This window comes from Myotis brandtii, unplaced genomic scaffold (assembly GCF_000412655.1).
Source record: "Myotis brandtii unplaced genomic scaffold, ASM41265v1 scaffold735, whole genome shotgun sequence".
Lineage (NCBI taxonomy): Eukaryota > Metazoa > Chordata > Mammalia > Chiroptera > Vespertilionidae > Myotis > Myotis brandtii.
Genome location: NW_005370916.1, coordinates 219,535 through 238,972, shown reverse-complemented (window position 1 = coordinate 238,972; position 19,438 = coordinate 219,535). Strand labels below are relative to the sequence as shown.

The 19,438-nt window shown below is 55.2% G+C and overlaps 1 protein-coding gene across 1 annotated transcript in view; it reads left to right on the top strand.

The window, feature by feature from the left end:
• CDH23 (cadherin-related 23) overlaps window positions 1-19,438 on the top strand; it is a 381,871-nt gene that overhangs the window by 292,412 nt on the left and 70,021 nt on the right. Inside the window, exons 29-35 of the mRNA XM_005882725.2 lie at window positions 835-1,223; window positions 2,058-2,159; window positions 2,485-2,487; window positions 6,995-7,144; window positions 7,274-7,402; window positions 8,326-8,454; window positions 9,184-9,411. Coding sequence (XP_005882787.1) covers window positions 835-1,223; window positions 2,058-2,159; window positions 2,485-2,487; window positions 6,995-7,144; window positions 7,274-7,402; window positions 8,326-8,454; window positions 9,184-9,411 — 1,130 coding nt within the window. The remainder of the gene's footprint in view (window positions 1-834; window positions 1,224-2,057; window positions 2,160-2,484; window positions 2,488-6,994; window positions 7,145-7,273; window positions 7,403-8,325; window positions 8,455-9,183; window positions 9,412-19,438) is intronic.

Sequence of the window (19,438 nt, the reverse complement as noted above, 5' to 3'; positions counted from 1 at the left end):
ATCCCTCCCCCACAAGATGCACATCCATTCAGAGTTTTGCAAATAATTTCAGGGAGGCTGGGATTTCCTGAGTGGTTTCATGGCCATTCCTCTGGCGGTCTAGAGCAGGGGTCCTCAAACTTTTTAAACAGGGGGCCAGTTTACTGTCCCACAGACCGTTGGAGGGCCAGACTATAGTTTAAAAAAAAACTATGAACAAATTCCTATGCATACTGCACATATCTTATTTTGAAGTAAAAAAACAAAACGGGAACAAATACAATATTTGTATTTGCATGTGGCCCGCGGTCCATAGTTTGAGGACCCCTGGTCTAGAGACTTCAGCTAAGGAAGTCCACCTCTGGCACCTGGATGAGGGTTATATTCCAAGACCCAGGGATTCTGGGTGGAGGAGCTGGGGAAACGGGAGAAGGTGTCCCTGGCACTGGAACCCTTTGGCTGGAGGGACCGAATGAAGACTTGGTCACCCCTGAGGATGCTGCCCATGTTGATCGAACACTTTTTAGATCAACACCCTCACTGCCAGAGATCCCTAATTACCCCACCGTCTTGTCCAAATACCCATGTGAGGTGCTTGAGCTTAAATTTTAAAGCTCCAGGAGCAAACCCCTCTGGCATATCTAATGCCCTGACCAGGCCCCAGAGGGGGTCCACAGCATGTGCTGGGCCTTGCCGTCCACACAGACCTTGACCCTGTCCTCTGCGGCATCCCTTGGGGCGATTCAGCCTACAGGTGGGGAGCAGTGCTCTCCGGGTAGGCCCCGGCCCCTCACCCTGCTGTAGGGAAGCCCCACCGCCATCTGGGATGGCACAACCTCTTGCGTCCTCCTGCAGGGGACGGTGGCCTGATAAACTACCGCATCCTGTCGGGTGCAGAAGGGAAATTCGAGATTGACGAGAGCACGGGGCTCATCATCACTGTGGATTACCTGGACTACGAGACCAAGACCAGCTACCTGATGAATGTGTCCGCCACCGACCAGGCGCCCCCCTTCAACCAGGGCTTCTGCAGCGTCTATATCACGCTGCTCAACGAGCTGGATGAGGACGTGCAGTTCTCCAACGCCTCCTATGAGGCTGCCATCATGGAGAACCTGGCCCTGGGCACCGAGATTGTGCGGGTCCAGGCCTACTCCATCGACAACATCAACCAGATCACCTATCGCTTTGACGCCTACACCAGCGCGCAGGCCAAAGCCCTCTTCAAGATAGACGCCTACACGGTGAGGGAGGCTGGGTCAGCAAGTGCTCTCCCGAGGAGCAGGGAGCTCAACCCTTTACAGCCAGCCAGCATTTATTCAGCTCCTTCTGTATGCAGGGCACACTGCTCTTTGTCATCAAGTATCGATAGACATTCCTGTAATACATCCCTTTTAATATTTAGGCGTAAGATAAAGTTTATACCTAGGCAACCAGGTATCCTTGTTACTAGATAATGAAAGCTATTCAGGTCATCGTGTTTCCGTTTTTACCTGGGCCGTTAGGAAGCTCCGATATAGATTTTGGGCTTCATTGCAACAGCCGGTATTAGCCAGGTGTCTGGTGCAGCTCTCATCTGCTGCCTGGCTCTCACTTTTATATCTTGGCTTTAGTGGTTTTTATAAGAGCCCCTTCTTTGAAAATAGGCATGGTAATATCCCTGCAGGGTCCCAGGCCTTGTCCTGAGCATGTTGGGAGCACAGAGATGAACAAGAGCCTTCCCAGCCTGCAAAGAGTTCTCAGGCTGGGGGTAGAGTAGGGATTGTCAAGGATACAGGTCAGAGCACCCAAGGGAAGATGTAGACAGACTGCAATACAGTGTAACGGAGTGTCTCTGGGGCCCAGATAAGAGCAGTCATGCCCGGCTGGGAAGCAGGAAGCCTGCCTGGAAGGGGTGGTGTCTGAGCAGCAGGATTGCAATAGTTATGTCAGACAGAGGGAGGGTGGGGTGGCACAGCGGGCAGAGTGTCGGGGTTAGTGAGGAGTCGGCTTTGGCCGGAGCCTGGGACTGCTTGGGGTGGGACAGGCTCTGCTGGTGTGTGCCATGTTTCACTCTCCCATCTGGACCCTCCCTGCAGGGTGTGATCACAGTCAAGGGCCTGGTGGACCGGGAGAAAGGCGACTTCTACACCTTGACGGTGGTGGCGGATGACGGCGGCCCCAAAGTAGACGCCACTGTGGTGAGTGATTCCCCGGGTGAGAGCCCCACAGGTGCATCCCATCACCAGCCCAAGGCACCCCAAAACCCACATCTTCACCAGCCACCCAACATGCAGGCGAGGCAGTAGGCGGGGGTTTTGATAGCCCAGGAGCAGCCTTGTGGCAGTCATGCCACACCTTCGGGGCGGCCTGGCCAGGATGAGACCTCAGACAGGTGGGGCGGGTGGGGGCAGGCATCCCGACAGGCCACTGCTTGAAACGGGGGCCAGAAGAGCTGCCGACTGCTAACCAACTGCTTCTTTGCCTTTTCTCTCCCGCGGCCTCCTCCTGCGGCTCTCGCTACAGAAGGTGAGTAGCGTGGACCCGGACTCTCTCCCGTGCTCTTGGCTGTGGCCATTGCTGGCTCGGGCCCTGAGTGGTGCTGGGCCTTCCTGCCTCCCTGGGGAGAGGATGTGTGCAGGAGGCCCCTGCTCAGGCCCTTCACGGCCGTCCCAGTTCACCCACTCTCACCGGAGTCCAGGCCCCGTACCCCGTGCCCAGCTCTGCCCTCTCTGCCCTCCCTGTCCTGCTGAGCCTCCAGGGGATGCTGGGGTGGAGGGCCCGCTAACAAGGAGTGGGTGGAACACACAGTGAAAGGAACGCTGAGGCCTCAGCCCAGCTCTGCCCCTCACCGGCTGTGTGACACAGGCCAGTTGCTCAGCCTCTCTGTGCTTCCTTTCCTCGGGTCTAAAATGAGGGTCAGGCCAGCAGCCCTGCCTTCTTCAGAGGATGTGAGGACGATGGCAGAGGAGCTGGTGGATAGGAAACCTTTGTGAACTAGTCTTGGAGAGAGGCATGATGGGAGTGGCATCTGTAAAGAGGACCCCGCCCTGTCTTGGGGGTTGGTGTAAGAAGTGTGTTTTACTACAGTGATGTGAAGTGGAGGGCACAGTGCCAGGGCCTGGGGGTGCTGGGCAAGGGCAGCGTGCATGGTGTGCTACTACCCTCAAGGACTCTCAGTAAAGGCAGGGGAGACCATGTGCTGGGAGCACTTCGGAGAGAGTGACCCCTGAGGTCAGAGGTTCCTAGGAAGTGGGAGAAGTGGGAGAGGCAGGTAGGTGACCCCAGGCTGGGGGCGGGTCCCAGGGGAGGGGCCCACTGAATGGCATCCTGCAGTGCGAATGAGAGCATGCAGCCATCATGGCTTGTGCACCAGCCAGTCTGGTCTAGGCCGCCTGGAGACACAGGAAGTGTCCAGCTCAGCATCAGCCTTGGCTGTGGCACATTTTCTCCCCACGGAGTCCCTGTCATATCAGCCTAAAGCAGTGGTTCTCAACCTGTGGGTCGCGACCCCTTTGGGGTTCGAACGACCCTTTCACAGGAGTCGCCTAAGACCATCGGAAAACACATATATAATTACATATTGTTTTTGTGATTAATCACTATGCTTTAATTATGTTCAATTTGTAACAATGAAATTGGGGGTCACAACATGAGGAACTGTATTAAAGGGTCGCGGCATTAGGAAGGTTGAGAACCACTGGCCTAAAGGGATAGGAGCAACCAAGTATTTGCAGGGAGCCAAATGTAGCTGCTTAAGGTCCTCCACCCCCGGGCTCCCTGGAGGGGCCCGGCTCCAGTGGCCCAGTGGTGGCTTGCTCGTGCCCCAAAGCCCCCACCATCCATGGGCCTAGCCTGGAGGTGAGTGAGACCACAAGCAGCACTGCATCTGTGCAGCTCCCCACAGCCCCCCAGGATCCCAGGGGGCAGCCATTGACCAGAGTCCTCAGTGGTGGGCAGTGGGCAGTGGGCAGGTGGCCTGTGTCCAGCGGCTCTTGGCCCTCCCAGCCACGGGAGCTAAAACTCAGAGTGGTTACGTGGGGCCCTTTCCCCGGGCCTCAGCAGCCTCATCTGTGCAATGGGCCAGTTGTTCCTCACCCTCGCTGGCAAGGAGAAGGCCAGGGGCCGAGGACAAGTAGAGACTGACAGGAGCCGGGATGCACCCCAAGGCTGCTAAAGCCCCTTCCTGGACCAGCCCCCCACTTCCTTGCATGGGCTGGCAAGGGCCTTTCGGGGCACACATTTCTGTGCAGGCCGCTGTAGTTCCACAGCCTCTTCACCCTCTGCCAGGCAAAACCCACACCCCTTTGCTCTGCCCTGGCTTCTGAGAAGCTCCCAAGGCCACTGCCCCAGATACGCCAGCCCTGTTAGCCCCAAACTTGTTGGAGGTGCGAGGGTGGAGGCAGGCTGAGGGGCCTTTTAGGGGTGCTACCGTTTCCTATGTGAGGCCAGAACCCCAAACCACAGCTCCCCTACACCTGACTCCTCCTGGGCCCCAGTAGCTCCCATGGGCCCCAGGAGGGGTGGGGAGGCCGCAGGAAGGGGCAGACCTGGGGCAGGGGCTCCGCTGTAAGAGTTCTTGAGTGTAATACCCTCAGGCCTCCAGGGGATGGGGCAGGGAGGTTTGGACCAGAAGGTCCTGGATGGGGACACAGACCCACATTAATTCCCGTGGACCTTGACCCCTGCCCTTCCTCCTCTGAGGCCAACTCTCTGATGCTGGGAAAACCTTACAAACATCATCGTGATCATCAGAGCAGTAATCATAGGGGAGCACTGACTGTGGGCCAGGCTCTTGGCAGGGCTCAGGGTACAACAGGAAACCAAAATCAGACATAATCCCTACCTTCACAAGCATAAGATATAATGGGGGAGAGACACTGATCAAAGTATCACCCCAATAAATGTATGCCACGTGAGACAGCTGATAATACAATGTCGGGGAAATCCAGGAGGGCTTCCCTGAGGAAGTGACCCAAGCTGAGATTCCCAGAAAGCATAGGAATTTACTCAGCCAAGGAATAAGACCATTCCAGGCAGAGAAAGCAGCATGGGAAAGGCCCTGCCATGGAAGAAAGCATGGGGAACCCACACAAGGCCTGGACCCAAGTGGGAGGGTTTGGGGTGGATCAGAGCACAGGGGCCTTGCTTATTGGTGCCCTGAGAAGAGTGTGGAGGGCATATTTATGCCCATTTCACAGGTGAGCACACTGGGGCTCCAGGACTTGGTAGAACTTCCTGACCAAAATCCATGATGGTTGGGGCAGAGTCTTGGAGAGTGAAATCATGGCCATCTGCCAGGCAGGAAGCAGGACAGGGACCACCCTTAACGTTTTGCTTGCTCACTTATTCCCCCAGCATCCTCGTGTGGTAGGTGTTCTCATTCTTATTTTCAGCTGAGAGAATGGAAAATCAGAGAGGTTTAATAACTTCTTCCAAAATCGCACAGCTAGTAAGTGGAAGTGTTGGTGTTGGTCCTGCTGTGAAGCCTGGGCTTGTTGCCTTGTGGTTTTGGGCTGGGTTTTTTTTTTTTTGTTTTTTTTTTTGGCTCTTTTTGGTTGTTGGGTGTTTTTTTTAGATTTTTTATTGATTTTTAGAGAGAAAGGAAGGGGGAGGGAGAGAGAGAATAAAATGTGAGAGTGAAACATCCGATCAGCTGCCTCCTGCATGCCCCCTCCAGGGATGGAGCCGACAACCCGGGCATGTGCCCTGACAGGGAATCGAACTGGCGACCTTTCGGTGCATGGGATGACACCCACCAACAGCCACACCACCAGAGTGCCTTGTGTCTTTATTTATTTTTTAAATATATTTTTATTAATTTCAGAGAGGAAGGGAGAGGGAGAGAGAGAAACATCAATGATGAGAAAGAATCATTGATCAGCTGCCTCCTGCATGCCCCACACTGGGGATTGAGCCCGCAACTTGGGCATGTGCCCTTGACCAGAATCGAACCCAGGACCCTTCATTCGCAGGCCGATGCTCTATCTACTGAGCCAAACCGGCCAGGGCTGCCTTGTGGTTTTAAAAGCTGTCTAGAGATAGGGGAGAGTGGCTGGGACCAAGAAGAGGAGGAAAAACCCGGTGACGAGGGAGGACGAAATGAATCTCCTCAGCAGGGTGTGAGGTGCTACAGGCTCCCGATGGGGTCCTAGGGCAGCAAGCAGGCAGGCCTGGGAGCCCAGAACCCCAGGACCGAGAATCTGACCTGGGGAGGAGGCCTGGACTGGGATTTTTAAAATCTGAGCCTCCTCCTGCCCTACTCAACCCCCTCATCAGTGACCCTGAGGGGCACCTGCGGTGCCACCCTCCTGGCCCGTGGCCATTGGCCATCCATGGGCTGGAGGCTGCACCCACAGAAGGGCCTTCCCTGCAGCTCGCTGTCCTCACGCTGCAGGACACCTGAGCTGTAGACCCTGAACGAGCTGCTCTTTGCCGTGTGCGTGCTCCTGGCTTTCGTCTCTCTTTTCCCCGCCTGTCCCCTCCCCACAGGGACCACCAAGCCACCTTCAGCCTCCCTCCTTCTGAGCCCCGTTCCTCTCCCTCTGATCCAGATGTGCTAACGAAGAGGCCTTCAGGCAATATCTGGCTGCCAGATGTGCCGAAGTCAGCCTGCACATAATTTTTTCTTTAATTTTTATTAATTACCACCTCATTCCACACACAAAATCTGTATTCCTAGTTCCTCTTGGAAAACAGGAAGCGGTGCGAGGGCCAGTCTGCCACTGCCTGCTGGGTTTGGAGCTGAGTAGCCCCACCCCCTTTAGTCGGGGGCCCTACCTTCCAGATCTGCCAGCCCCTTCCCTGCCATCCTAGCCTCAGCACTTGGTATGAGCCGCCCTCCTCCCCCAGACGCCTAGGAAAAATGTGCTCAGGGCCTTTGTGTGAAGTCAGGAGAGGCCTAGGCGGGCTCTGAAAGCGAGCTGATGGGCCAGACCGAGTGGAGGTCTGGTCCCCAGGGGCCCACGGTGGGTCCCTGGTGTTTGGGGCTGGGAGAGGGTGGAGGCGATAGGTCTCTGGTAACATTCACCCCCAGGTCTACATCACTGTGCTGGACGAGAATGACAACAGCCCTCAGTTTGACGTCACCTCCGACTCGGCTGTCAGCGTGCCAGAGGACTGCCCTGTGGGCCAGCGTGTGGCCACTGTCAAGGCCCAGGACCCCGATGCCGGCAGCAACGGGCAGGTGGGCATCAAGTGAAATAGCCCGGGTCAGCTCTCTCAGCAGGGGCTTCCCATAGACCTTCCAAGCCACCCCTTTACCGAGCAGGAAGCTGGGACCCGCTTCCTCACTCACCTCTCTCCGCCCTGACAGGTGGTTTTCTCTCTGGCCTCGGGCAACATCGCTGGGGCCTTTGAGATTGTCACCACCAATGACTCCATCGGCGAAGTGTTCGTGGCCAGGCCCCTGGACAGAGAAGAGCTGGACCACTATATCCTCAAGGTGCGGACCCGCCCCCTCAGGTCGCTGTTGACCACTTAGGAGAGCGCCTGGCCCTTCACATCCTGGTAGTCAGCTCCCCTGCTGTCACCAAGTACCGGGCGGCAGGCGGCACATCAGGGCCAAGAGCATGAGTGAGGCCAACCCGGAGAGGGCACCTGGGAGCCAGAGCAGGACCAGCAGGGGTTCCCGTCCCAGCTATGAGAGCCGGGAGAGAAAGCCTGGAAAAGCCCGGGCTCTTCCACAAATGCAGTGCGAAACTCGGGCAAGTGGTTTACTGTCTGGGCCTCGGTTTCCCCTCTTGTGCAATGGGCAGAAAAACCTCTGCCTGGCCTGCCTCTGCTGAGGTGAGGGGTCACGAAGGCCACCGTTACCGCTGAATTGCTGTGCTGGCATGTGTCCCGAGGGGTCTCTGGGGAACCAAGGTTGTGCTTCTGCAGGAGCCTGAGCCCCCAGGGCACTCCTGCAGGCACCCAGGAAGCACCGTGGCTCCCAGGACGGGCTCAGTCTGTGTCTGCGCTGCTCAGTGATTATTTGAGGCTCATTTGCCAGAGTTCAGATCCAAGTGCATGTGAAGCTAAAGGCAGGAACCCTGGGTCCAGTTGCAGGCCTGGGGTCATGGTCAGGGGCTGGCACAGCCCAGAATACAGTCAGGGGTAAGGTTGGGAGGTGAAGACTAGGCACACCCAAGTCAGATTGCAAATGAGGGTCCCAGGGCAGACAAGAGGTGGGCAAGCATTGTTTGCAACATGGGGCAGAAGGCAAAGGACTTAGGGAGAGCCCAGAGCTGGCGCCCCCGCCCCAGGGACAGGGATGGGCCAGTGAGTCTGTCTGTCCTTCCAACCTCCCCACCTAGTAGATAGGACTCCGTATTCCTGGTCCTAACCCACCCTTTAGCCCTGACCCCAGTCACCCCTTCCTCCTAGGTGGTAGCATCTGACCGGGGCACCCCTCCACGGAAGAAGAACCACATCCTGCAGGTGACCATCCTGGACGTCAATGACAACCCCCCAGTGATCGAGAGCCCCTTTGGATATAATGTCAGTGTGAACGAGGTGAGGACACTCCAGCACCCGTACAGACGGACATCTGGGGTGGACAGTGGGCATGAGCCGGCTGCCAACCACCTGCTTAAATGTCTGCCTGGCCCACTAGTCTCTCAGATCTCGGGGGTGGGGACAGTGGCTTATTCATAACTCTAGTCCTAACGCCTAGGCTAGGTCCTGAGTGCCGTGTCTTTGTGGAAGGAGGAGAGGAGAGGGAGAGAAGAGGTGGCCCTCTACCGCCCACAGGGAGCGGAGGTGTGCCCTGCGAGAGCTGCTTTACAATAAACCAGCTCTCTGGTTACTCAGTCCTACGGCTGGCCCCTCCAGGAGAATGTCTGCCCCGGCATTGCTGGGTATCTCGCCAGGTCGGACGTTCGTGAAGGCAGGATGGCATAGGGGTTTCGAGGCCAGCTCTCAGGCCAGCCTCCCGCAATTCAGACCTGGCTCTGCCACTGACGCTGTGTGACTCGCACACATTCCTTGCCTGCACCAGAGTTTTCTCATCTGTAACAGAGTGACACCAGGACCTGTAGGGGAAGTTATAGCGTTAACACAGCCCCGGCATGTAGTAGGTGCCCACAGAATGCTCGCCGCCACCATCTTCACCCTCCTTGTCATGGCGCCAGCATAGACAGCAAAGCTTTCTGGGGGTCCAGTGAGGCCCCTCGGCTCCCCGGAGCAGGTGCTGGGCTTTGCCCCATTGACTCCAGAGTGACCCGTTTCCTGTTCTCTTCCCAGAACGTGGGCGGGGGTACTGCCGTGGTCCAGGTGAGAGCCACTGACCGTGACATCGGGATCAACAGCGTTTTGTCCTACTACATCACCGCGGGCAACGACGACATGACCTTCCGCATGGACCGCATCAGTGGGGAGATCACCACGCGGCCCGCCCCACCCGACCGCGAGCACCAGAGCTTCTACCACCTGGTGGTCACCGTGGAGGACGAGGGCACCCCTCCGCTGTCGGTGAGTGACAGGGGCGGCCATGGGGCAGGGAGGGTGGGTGAGGGGCAACTGCGCCTTCTGTGTGAGGGGAACACGATGGGAGGGAACGGGGCGCTGTGCTTGCGTGATCCTTGACAGCGCCTTCATCGTGCCTTTAGTCCGTCGGCTTATGAGTATGTAGGGGGAGCCTGCTGAAGCGAGGATCTCTGTTTAGTCGTCTTTGCTCACACAGCTCTATGGGAAGGTACAAGTTGAGCCTGTACCTCGGGCCTGGCCAGCCCCCATACCACTTGCCAAGCTGTGTGCCTGTGGGGCCAGACTAACCCATGTGGTGGCGCCTCTGTGCCAAGTAGGAAAAGGTGCCCTCTGGCCTCTTTCCTCTCGTCATGTTGGTGTGATGCACCATCGTCATAGTAACGGGTCAGGGTTGGAAGGGGCTAATGTCCATGGGCTGGCCTAATGCTTGAATGGGCAGGGCTGCTGCCCAAGGTTTGCAAGATTGGAGAAGGAGGTGGGGGCAGGCAGGGCTGGATGGTGAGACGGTCTAGGGGCCATGGGCTGGGATTGGAGCAATTTGCAATTTGAGAGTGGAGAACTGTGAGCTGGCCGCATGATCTCGAGCAAGTCAGAACCTCTCGGAGTATCGGTTCTGTCATCTGCAGAAGGGAGATGGTATCTCTTTCATAGGTGGTGTTGGGAACTGAATTAGCTCGTGCCGGTGGAATGCTTGGTAAACCTTGAGGAGGAGGAGGATTGTATGAACCATCTATCACCACAATCATAACAACACTGCCTGACAAACCGAGCCAAACAGAGGGACATGCAACAGCCACTGATCTCGCTCCAATTCTGAGGCTGGCAGCTTAGACCTGGCTTAGCTGGGCGATTCGCTGCTCTCAGCTGTGCTCCCCCATGTGCTGGGAAGCTGAGTGTGGGCCCGATGGCTGTGCTTCTGGGGGTCAGTTGCCTGTCAGCTGGGGTGGCAGGGCAACTGGGCTACCTCTCTGTCCTCGGCTCCAAGGCTGGCCCATGCTTGTCGCGTGGAGCGAGACAGGGTCCAGGAGAGACGGCAGAGACTGGGACTGGAACAGGGTCACTTCGGCCACAACCTGTTGGCCAAAGCAAGTTGCAAAGCCAGCCCAGATTCAAGATGTGGGGAAATAAGCTATCTTTTGAAGGGATGAGCTGTAATGTCACATTGCAAAGAGTGTGGCTAGGGTCCACCCTGGGTACCCTAATTACAAATGAGGCCTCAGCTCTGACCCTCTGCCCCCAACAGGTGACTCTGTTAGGCCCCCTCCCCTTTGATGTTGGCACGGTGGGCTGTGGGGTCAGAGCAGGTCCTGGCTGGGCTCTTTATCTGAAGTGTCTCTGGGAGGATGGTGGCATTGGGCCAATCCTAGGGAACCACATGCTGAGAAGCCCAGGAAATAGAGCTGGCTCTGGGCACCCAATGGGCATCTCAGCCCACGGCTGCCCAGTGTCAGCACTGACCACTTCAGCCATTCACACCCAGTGGGCCAAGCAGAGGCACAGTTACGGGACACGTGTCACTAACTGAAGGGGGGCAGGGAAGAGTATAATTTTAACGGCACCTAGCTTCAGGGTGAATCATCTTGGTCATCGCTCCAGTAGCATTTAGAGATGTGTTTGGCTGCAAGTAACAGAAACCGAACTATGGAGTCATAAATAAGTCAGAAAGTACTTTTCCCACAGAACAAAAACTCTGGAGAGAATTACAGATGTCGTTGTCTGTGTTCAGTGAAGTGAGAGCTAATGCTTCATGCTCTTTCCCTCATGGTTGCGAGCTGGCTGCTCCAGCCCCAGCCATGTCAGCATCAAGTCAGGAAATGACAAGAAGACAAAGAGCTATGCAAGGCATTCTGCCCCTTTATCAGGAAAGCAAAAGGCTTTCCAGACCTACTCCCTGGAGTTCTGCTTATGCCTCATTAGCCAGATGAGGTCCACATGGGCACTCTAGCTGCAAGAGAGGCTGGGAAAGTGAGAGACGGGGTTATCAGGATGGGCTTATTGGGGGCCAGATACATCACTGCCTCAGACAAGAGCTGTTAGTGAGGGAGAGGCAAATAGATTTGGGGTGACCAACTGATAGCATTTGCCATGCTGCTCTTCCCCATCTGGACCTAGGCCAGTGAACACACCACACTGCCCCTCACTCCCCACCCTCCCCACACCCCACAGTCCCAGAGTTCCCCAGGGAGGCAGGCAGTGAGACCCGTGACATTCTAAAATCCTGAGTTTTGGAGGCATCTGGCTTCCTTTTGGTCCCCAGAAGAAATGGGCATCGGAGAACTGGGAAATCAGCCTAGGCACGTTTAACCACCCAGAATGGGTGGGTCACGACCCACGAAGGCCCTGCAGAACTTGGGACTGGTCCCCATGGCCAGAAAGAGTTTCCACCTTTTTACCAGACCCTCTGTAGAGACCCAGCCTGCCCGGTGGAGACCCGTGAGCCCTGTCTTATACACAGTCCCTGACATTCTGGCCTCCTTGAAGCAGGTCTCGCTGTACAGCTCCCTGGTGGAATGGGGGCGGGGGGGAAATGCAGTCTCCTTTTCTCTGCCTTCCTCATCCTGGTGCTCACCAGCCTGCTGCTCCCGGAAAACACAAGTAGGATCGGGGATGGGGTTCCCTGAGGCCACCATGGGCGGAATATACAGGGTGCTGCAAAAGTAGGTTTGCAGTTGTGAGTCCGCGAAACACAAAGTTAATACAATAATTAATAAATATTAATACAAGGATAAACTCTTTTTTGTGGACTCACAACTGTAAACGTACTTTTGCCAAACCATGTATGTATGGCTCCTGGGCTGTAATCCATAACACGGACACACAGCATCAGGTACCAGTGGGAAAGGATTTACGGGACAAACATTTTAAGTCAAAAAGAATCAATGCTTTTAATTCTTTTGTTCTGTTCCTTCAGACACCAGTGAGGAGCTGTAGTGGCCATCCCAGGAGCATATAGTTCATGTACTTATAGTTCATGTGTTCATTCATTCATTCCTTCATTCATTTATTCATTCAGCCAATGTCCCCCAAATGCCCACTATGTGCCAGGCACTAGAGATACAGAAATGAAGGCAGCATGGTCCTTGCCACAAGGAAATGCAATGAGGACATTCATAGGCAAGGCCGAGGTACAGATGGGGCACTGAGGAGCACTAACAAGGATTCAGGGAAGGCTTCCTGGAGGAGGGGACACTGGGCCGTCTTGTCAGTCATAGTTAGCACAGCAAAGGGCAAAGCACATAGTGGCTCCAGGGATCAGCCCAAACAAAGGCTGAAGAGCAAGTGATAATCAGGAGTGGGTTTGGGGTTCACAGCAGCATTCAGAACCGAGAGCAGGGCCCACACTCTACATATCCTCCCTGTGACATTCTGCCCCAAGGGCTGGTCCCACTAATTTCTCAAGCACCCTCTCCACTCTCCTGGCCCAGCTAAGCCAGGCTGAGGATGGGGCAAAGCTGGCAAGCTAGGACCCTGCAGCCAGTGCCCAGTTAGGATTGGCATTTGCCTCCAAGGAATGTTGGACCCTTGAAGATCTGCTTCCACTAACCAGACTCGAACCTCTGGACAGTGAACTCCCAGGGTTATGCGTGCCAGAGGTGACCAGAAGAGGGCTCTTTTCTGCTGGCGGACAGGTTCGCTGTGTGGGTATTCGAGGAAGTAGATGGTCCCAGTCCCTCCTGGACCAGCCAGAGCCTGGGCAGCATTAGCCCATCCTGAGGTTCAAGGAAAGGTCACCATGGTCTAATGGGGGTGAGGAGGGTATGTGCAACCCTGTACATATCTGTCCAGAGATGCCCAACAGACCCACACCCCATCCTCCTGTTCCCACCACAATTATCTGCCTAGTTCAAGCCAGTTCCCACTGGCACAGGACCACCTTCCTGTAGGACAAGGTCAAGTAAGATTCATTCATTCATTCATTCATTCATTCATTCCCAAATACATGCCAGGCCTGTGCTAGAGGCTAAGAAGTCAGAGATGAGTTGGGCACGGGTCTGCCCTCAAGAAGCTACAGTCTAGTGCAGTGGTTCTCAACCTTCCTAATGCCGCGACCCTTTAATACAATTCCTCATGTTGTGGTGACCCCCAACCATAAAATTATTTTCATTGCTACTTCATAACTGTAATTTTGCTACTGTTATGAATCGTAATGTAAATATCTGATATGCAGGATGTATTTAGGCGACCCCTGTGAAAAGGTCGTTCGACCCCCAAAGGGGTCACGACCCACAGGTTGAGAACCGCTGGTCTAGTGGGAGAAATGGACGTGGAGCAGTGAGCAGACGCTCTGTGATGTGATAGAGAGCTAGGACTTCACAGCCAGCAGCCAGGGGACAAGGCACCATTTCTATCCATGTCTTAAAGGAGGAGGATCTCTAAGCAGGGGACGTAGTATTTAGCTACCAAAGGCCTTCCCAAAACAAGAGAAATCCTCTACTGAGCCCTCACATCTCTTCTTCCCTACCCCGGCCCCTCCCCAGCCCTACAACCCTTCAACCCTACCCCCACCCCCAATTTCCTGAGAGCCGGACATTCCTGCGAATAGCCTAGGCCGTCCACGCCCAGTTCTCAGCGCCATATCACCCAGAGCTTGGAACAGCTGCACTGCAAGGGGCATCCGGGCCAGCCCAGGCCTATCACACAATGATATGCCGCCCGGCCAGGAGAAGGCATTGTACAGCCTCAGTCCCCGCTAGCCACAGCCAGGGAGGCCAGGCTTGGGGAGGGTCTAAGTGGCCCTCTGGGAGGCCCCTGCCAGAGGAAGGGCCGGGCCCAGGGAGGAAGGACGGAAGGCAATGGGGAGGTCAGAAGGGGAACGGGGCGCTGTGCTTGCGTGATCCTTGACAGCGCCTTCATCGTGCCTTTAGTCCGTCGGCTTATGAGTATGTAGGGGGAGCCTGCTGAAGCGAGGATCTCTGTTTAGTCGTCTTTGCTCACACAGCTCTATGGGAAGGTACAAGTTGAGCCTGTACCTCGGGCCTGGCCAGCCCCCATACCACTTGCCAAGCTGTGTGCCTGTGGGGCCAGACTAACCCATGTGGTGGCGCCTCTGTGCCAAGTAGGAAAAGGTGCCCTCTGGCCTCTTTCCTCTCGTCATGTTGGTGTGATGCACCATCGTCATAGTAACGGGTCAGGGTTGGAAGGGGCTAATGTCCATGGGCTGGCCTAATGCTTGAATGGGCAGGGCTGCTGCCCAAGGTTTGCAAGATTGGAGAAGGAGGTGGGGGCAGGCAGGGCTGGATGGTGAGACGGTCTAGGGGCCATGGGCTGGGATTGGAGCAATTTGCAATTTGAGAGTGGAGAACTGTGAGCTGGCCGCATGATCTCGAGCAAGTCAGAACCTCTCGGAGTATCGGTTCTGTCATCTGCAGAAGGGAGATGGTATCTCTTTCATAGGTGGTGTTGGGAACTGAATTAGCTCGTGCCGGTGGAATGCTTGGTAAACCTTGAGGAGGAGGAGGATTGTATGAACCATCTATCACCACAATCATAACAACACTGCCTGACAAACCGAGCCAAACAGAGGGACATGCAACAGCCACTGATCTCGCTCCAATTCTGAGGCTGGCAGCTTAGACCTGGCTTAGCTGGGCGATTCGCTGCTCTCAGCTGTGCTCCCCCATGTGCTGGGAAGCTGAGTGTGGGCCCGATGGCTGTGCTTCTGGGGGTCAGTTGCCTGTCAGCTGGGGTGGCAGGGCAACTGGGCTACCTCTCTGTCCTCTGCTAGGAGGCTGGCCCATGCTTGTCGCGTGGAGCGAGACAGGGTCCAGGAGAGACGGCAGAGACTGGGACTGGAACAGGGTCACTTCGGCCACAACCTGTTGGCCAAAGCAAGTTGCAAAGCCAGCCCAGATTCAAGATGTGGGGAAATAAGCTATCTTTTGAAGGGATGAGCTGTAATGTCACATTGCAAAGAGTGTGGCTAGGGGCACATTTTTGTAATCAGGGCCTGACCCGGACTTTCGGCCATGCAGACTACAGCCAGCAGGTTAGACAATCCTGGATAACCAGCCCTAGCTTCTCAGGCAGGTGGGGATCTGCAGAAGTCACCTATCCAGGCAGAAGACGAAAAATCTACCTATTTCTGGTTCAAAAATCACCAGCAATCACCCCATGAAAGTCTGTGAGCTGGGGACACTGCTCTCGGCAGCTCACCTCATATTTTTAGGGCCGAGGGCTCTTCTCTGTATGAACTGTGGACCCTGCTGCTGTTTGGGAAGCCTGCTTCCCCTGGCTCAAGCTCAGAAAAGCCCAACCTGGGCCCTTCCCTCTGCTGCTCACCAAGCAGGCTGGCCTTCTCTGGCCCTTCCCTTCGCTCTGCTCCTCCAGGGATGTTCTGCAGCCTCTCAGATGCTGCCCGTGCACCTGGCTCAGTGCCTCCCAGTAACACGGGCTCTGCAGTTCGTGAGAGTTCCTCCCTTCCCAGCCCCCGTGGCAAGCAAGTGGGTGCAGGAGGCACCACGCCTACTAGGCGTCCTACCGTTTTGGGGTTGCCAGGCAGAAAGGAGAGTGGCAGGAACTGATGTGGAAGGAGTGGAGCCACGGGCATGTGGGCACAGGCTCCGCTCCCAGGGCCCTGGCACGTACTATAAGCAAGTCCAAGTCCTGCCCTGTAATGCCAGTCCGTTCCATGAAGAGGAAGGAGCACAAACCTGGGAAGCAGGGAAGCCAGGCTTTGGCCCCAGTCCCTCATTCACTTGTGACAAGACACAACCTTTGGAAACCTCAGTTTCCCGATGCATTAAATGGGGACAGTAGAGCCTCTCGGGGCTTCCTGGTGGGCGAGGGGGAAATCAAAGAAGTACTAACACGTGTGAACGTGTTTTGGGGAGCACAGAGTATTGAAACAAAGGCAAAGATGTGGCACACACCGCCACTTCTCCGTCCTGTGCCCAAGGCAGACGCTGCTAACCGTGTCAGCACTTTCTCATCAAGCTACATTGACACTTCAGAAGCCCTCTCACATATAGTGTAGGAAGCCATGCCCACAGGTCCAAGCTGCAAAATGAAGCCCCTCCCCCCAGGGCCTGCACGAGCTCAGGGCACGGTTGCTGGTGCGGAGATTCCACCAGGCCCAGGCGAAGCGGCTGGGAACTAGAGCTGGTGGCAAGTCAGAGGTCCTGCCCATTGTGAGCGAGCGGTCCCGAGGCCAGAACTCAGACAGCCCGGTTCAGTGGCTGGCTGTGCTTCGGTTCTCAGCTCTGTAACCGAGTTCAAAAGGGCAGGCTGTCATTGGACACCCACGGGTCCACCCTGGGTACCCTAATTACAAATGAGGCCTCAGCTCTGACCCTCTGCCCCCAACAGGTGACTCTGTTAGGCCCCCTCCCCTTTGATGTTGGCACGGTGGGCTGTGGGGTCAGAGCAGGTCCTGGCTGGGCTCTTTATCTGAAGTGTCTCTGGGAGGATGGTGGCATTGGGCCAATCCTAGGGAACCACATGCTGAGAAGCCCAGGAAATAGAGCTGGCTCTGGGCACCCAATGGGCATCTCAGCCCACGGCTGCCCAGTGTCAGCACTGACCACTTCAGCCATTCACACCCAGTGGGCCAAGCAGAGGCACAGTTACGGGACACGTGTCACTAACTGAAGGGGGGCAGGGAAGAGTATAATTTTAACGGCACCTAGCTTCAGGGTGAATCATCTTGGTCATCGCTCCAGTAGCATTTAGAGATGTGTTTGGCTGCAAGTAACAGAAACCGAACTATGGAGTCATAAATAAGTCAGAAAGTACTTTTCCCACAGAACAAAAACTCTGGAGAGAATTACAGATGTCGTTGTCTGTGTTCAGTGAAGTGAGAGCTAATGCTTCATGCTCTTTCCCTCATGGTTGCGAGCTGGCTGCTCCAGCCCCAGCCATGTCAGCATCAAGTCAGGAAATGACAAGAAGACAAAGAGCTATGCAAGGCATTCTGCCCCTTTATCAGGAAAGCAAAAGGCTTTCCAGACCTACTCCCTGGAGTTCTGCTTATGCCTCATTAGCCAGATGAGGTCCACATGGGCACTCTAGCTGCAAGAGAGGCTGGGAAAGTGAGAGACGGGGTTATCAGGATGGGCTTATTGGGGGCCAGATACATCACTGCCTCAGACAAGAGCTGTTAGTGAGGGAGAGGCAAATAGATTTGGGGTGACCAACTGATAGCATTTGCCATGCTGCTCTTCCCCATCTGGACCTAGGCCAGTGAACACACCACACTGCCCCTCACTCCCCACCCTCCCCACACCCCACAGTCCCAGAGTTCCCCAGGGAGGCAGGCAGTGAGACCCGTGACATTCTAAAATCCTGAGTTTTGGAGGCATCTGGCTTCCTTTTGGTCCCCAGAAGAAATGGGCATCGGAGAACTGGGAAATCAGCCTAGGCACGTTTAACCACCCAGAATGGGTGGGTCACGACCCACGAAGGCCCTGCAGAACTTGGGACTGGTCCCCATGGCCAGAAAGAGTTTCCACCTTTTTACCAGACCCTCTGTAGAGACCCAGCCTGCCCGGTGGAGACCCGTGAGCCCTGTCTTATACACAGTCCCTGACATTCTGGCCTCCTTGAAGCAGGTCTCGCTGTACAGCTCCCTGGTGGAATGGGGGCGGGGGGGAAATGCAGTCTCCTTTTCTCTGCCTTCCTCATCCTGGTGCTCACCAGCCTGCTGCTCCCGGAAAACACAAGTAGGATCGGGGATGGGGTTCCCTGAGGCCACCATGGGCGGAATATACAGGGTGCTGCAAAAGTAGGTTTGCAGTTGTGAGTCCGCGAAACACAAAGTTAATACAATAATTAATAAATATTAATACAAGGATAAACTCTTTTTTGTGGACTCACAACTGTAAACGTACTTTTGCCAAACCATGTATGTATGGCTCCTGGGCTGTAATCCATAACACGGACACACAGCATCAGGTACCAGTGGGAAAGGATTTACGGGACAAACATTTTAAGTCAAAAAGAATCAATGCTTTTAATTCTTTTGTTCTGTTCCTTCAGACACCAGTGAGGAGCTGTAGTGGCCATCCCAGGAGCATATAGTTCATGTACTTATAGTTCATGTGTTCATTCATTCATTCCTTCATTCATTTATTCATTCAGCCAATGTCCCCCAAATGCCCACTATGTGCCAGGCACTAGAGATACAGAAATGAAGGCAGCATGGTCCTTGCCACAAGGAAATGCAATGAGGACATTCATAGGCAAGGCCGAGGTACAGATGGGGCACTGAGGAGCACTAACAAGGATTCAGGGAAGGCTTCCTGGAGGAGGGGACACTGGGCCGTCTTGTCAGTCATAGTTAGCACAGCAAAGGGCAAAGCACATAGTGGCTCCAGGGATCAGCCCAAACAAAGGCTGAAGAGCAAGTGATAATCAGGAGTGGGTTTGGGGTTCACAGCAGCATTCAGAACCGAGAGCAGGGCCCACACTCTACATATCCTCCCTGTGACATTCTGCCCCAAGGGCTGGTCCCACTAATTTCTCAAGCACCCTCTCCACTCTCCTGGCCCAGCTAAGCCAGGCTGAGGATGGGGCAAAGCTGGCAAGCTAGGACCCTGCAGCCAGTGCCCAGTTAGGATTGGCATTTGCCTCCAAGGAATGTTGGACCCTTGAAGATCTGCTTCCACTAACCAGACTCGAACCTCTGGACAGTGAACTCCCAGGGTTATGCGTGCCAGAGGTGACCAGAAGAGGGCTCTTTTCTGCTGGCGGACAGGTTCGCTGTGTGGGTATTCGAGGAAGTAGATGGTCCCAGTCCCTCCTGGACCAGCCAGAGCCTGGGCAGCATTAGCCCATCCTGAGGTTCAAGGAAAGGTCACCATGGTCTAATGGGGGTGAGGAGGGTATGTGCAACCCTGTACATATCTGTCCAGAGATGCCCAACAGACCCACACCCCATCCTCCTGTTCCCACCACAATTATCTGCCTAGTTCAAGCCAGTTCCCACTGGCACAGGACCACCTTCCTGTAGGACAAGGTCAAGTAAGATTCATTCATTCATTCATTCATTCATTCATTCCCAAATACTGCCAGGCCT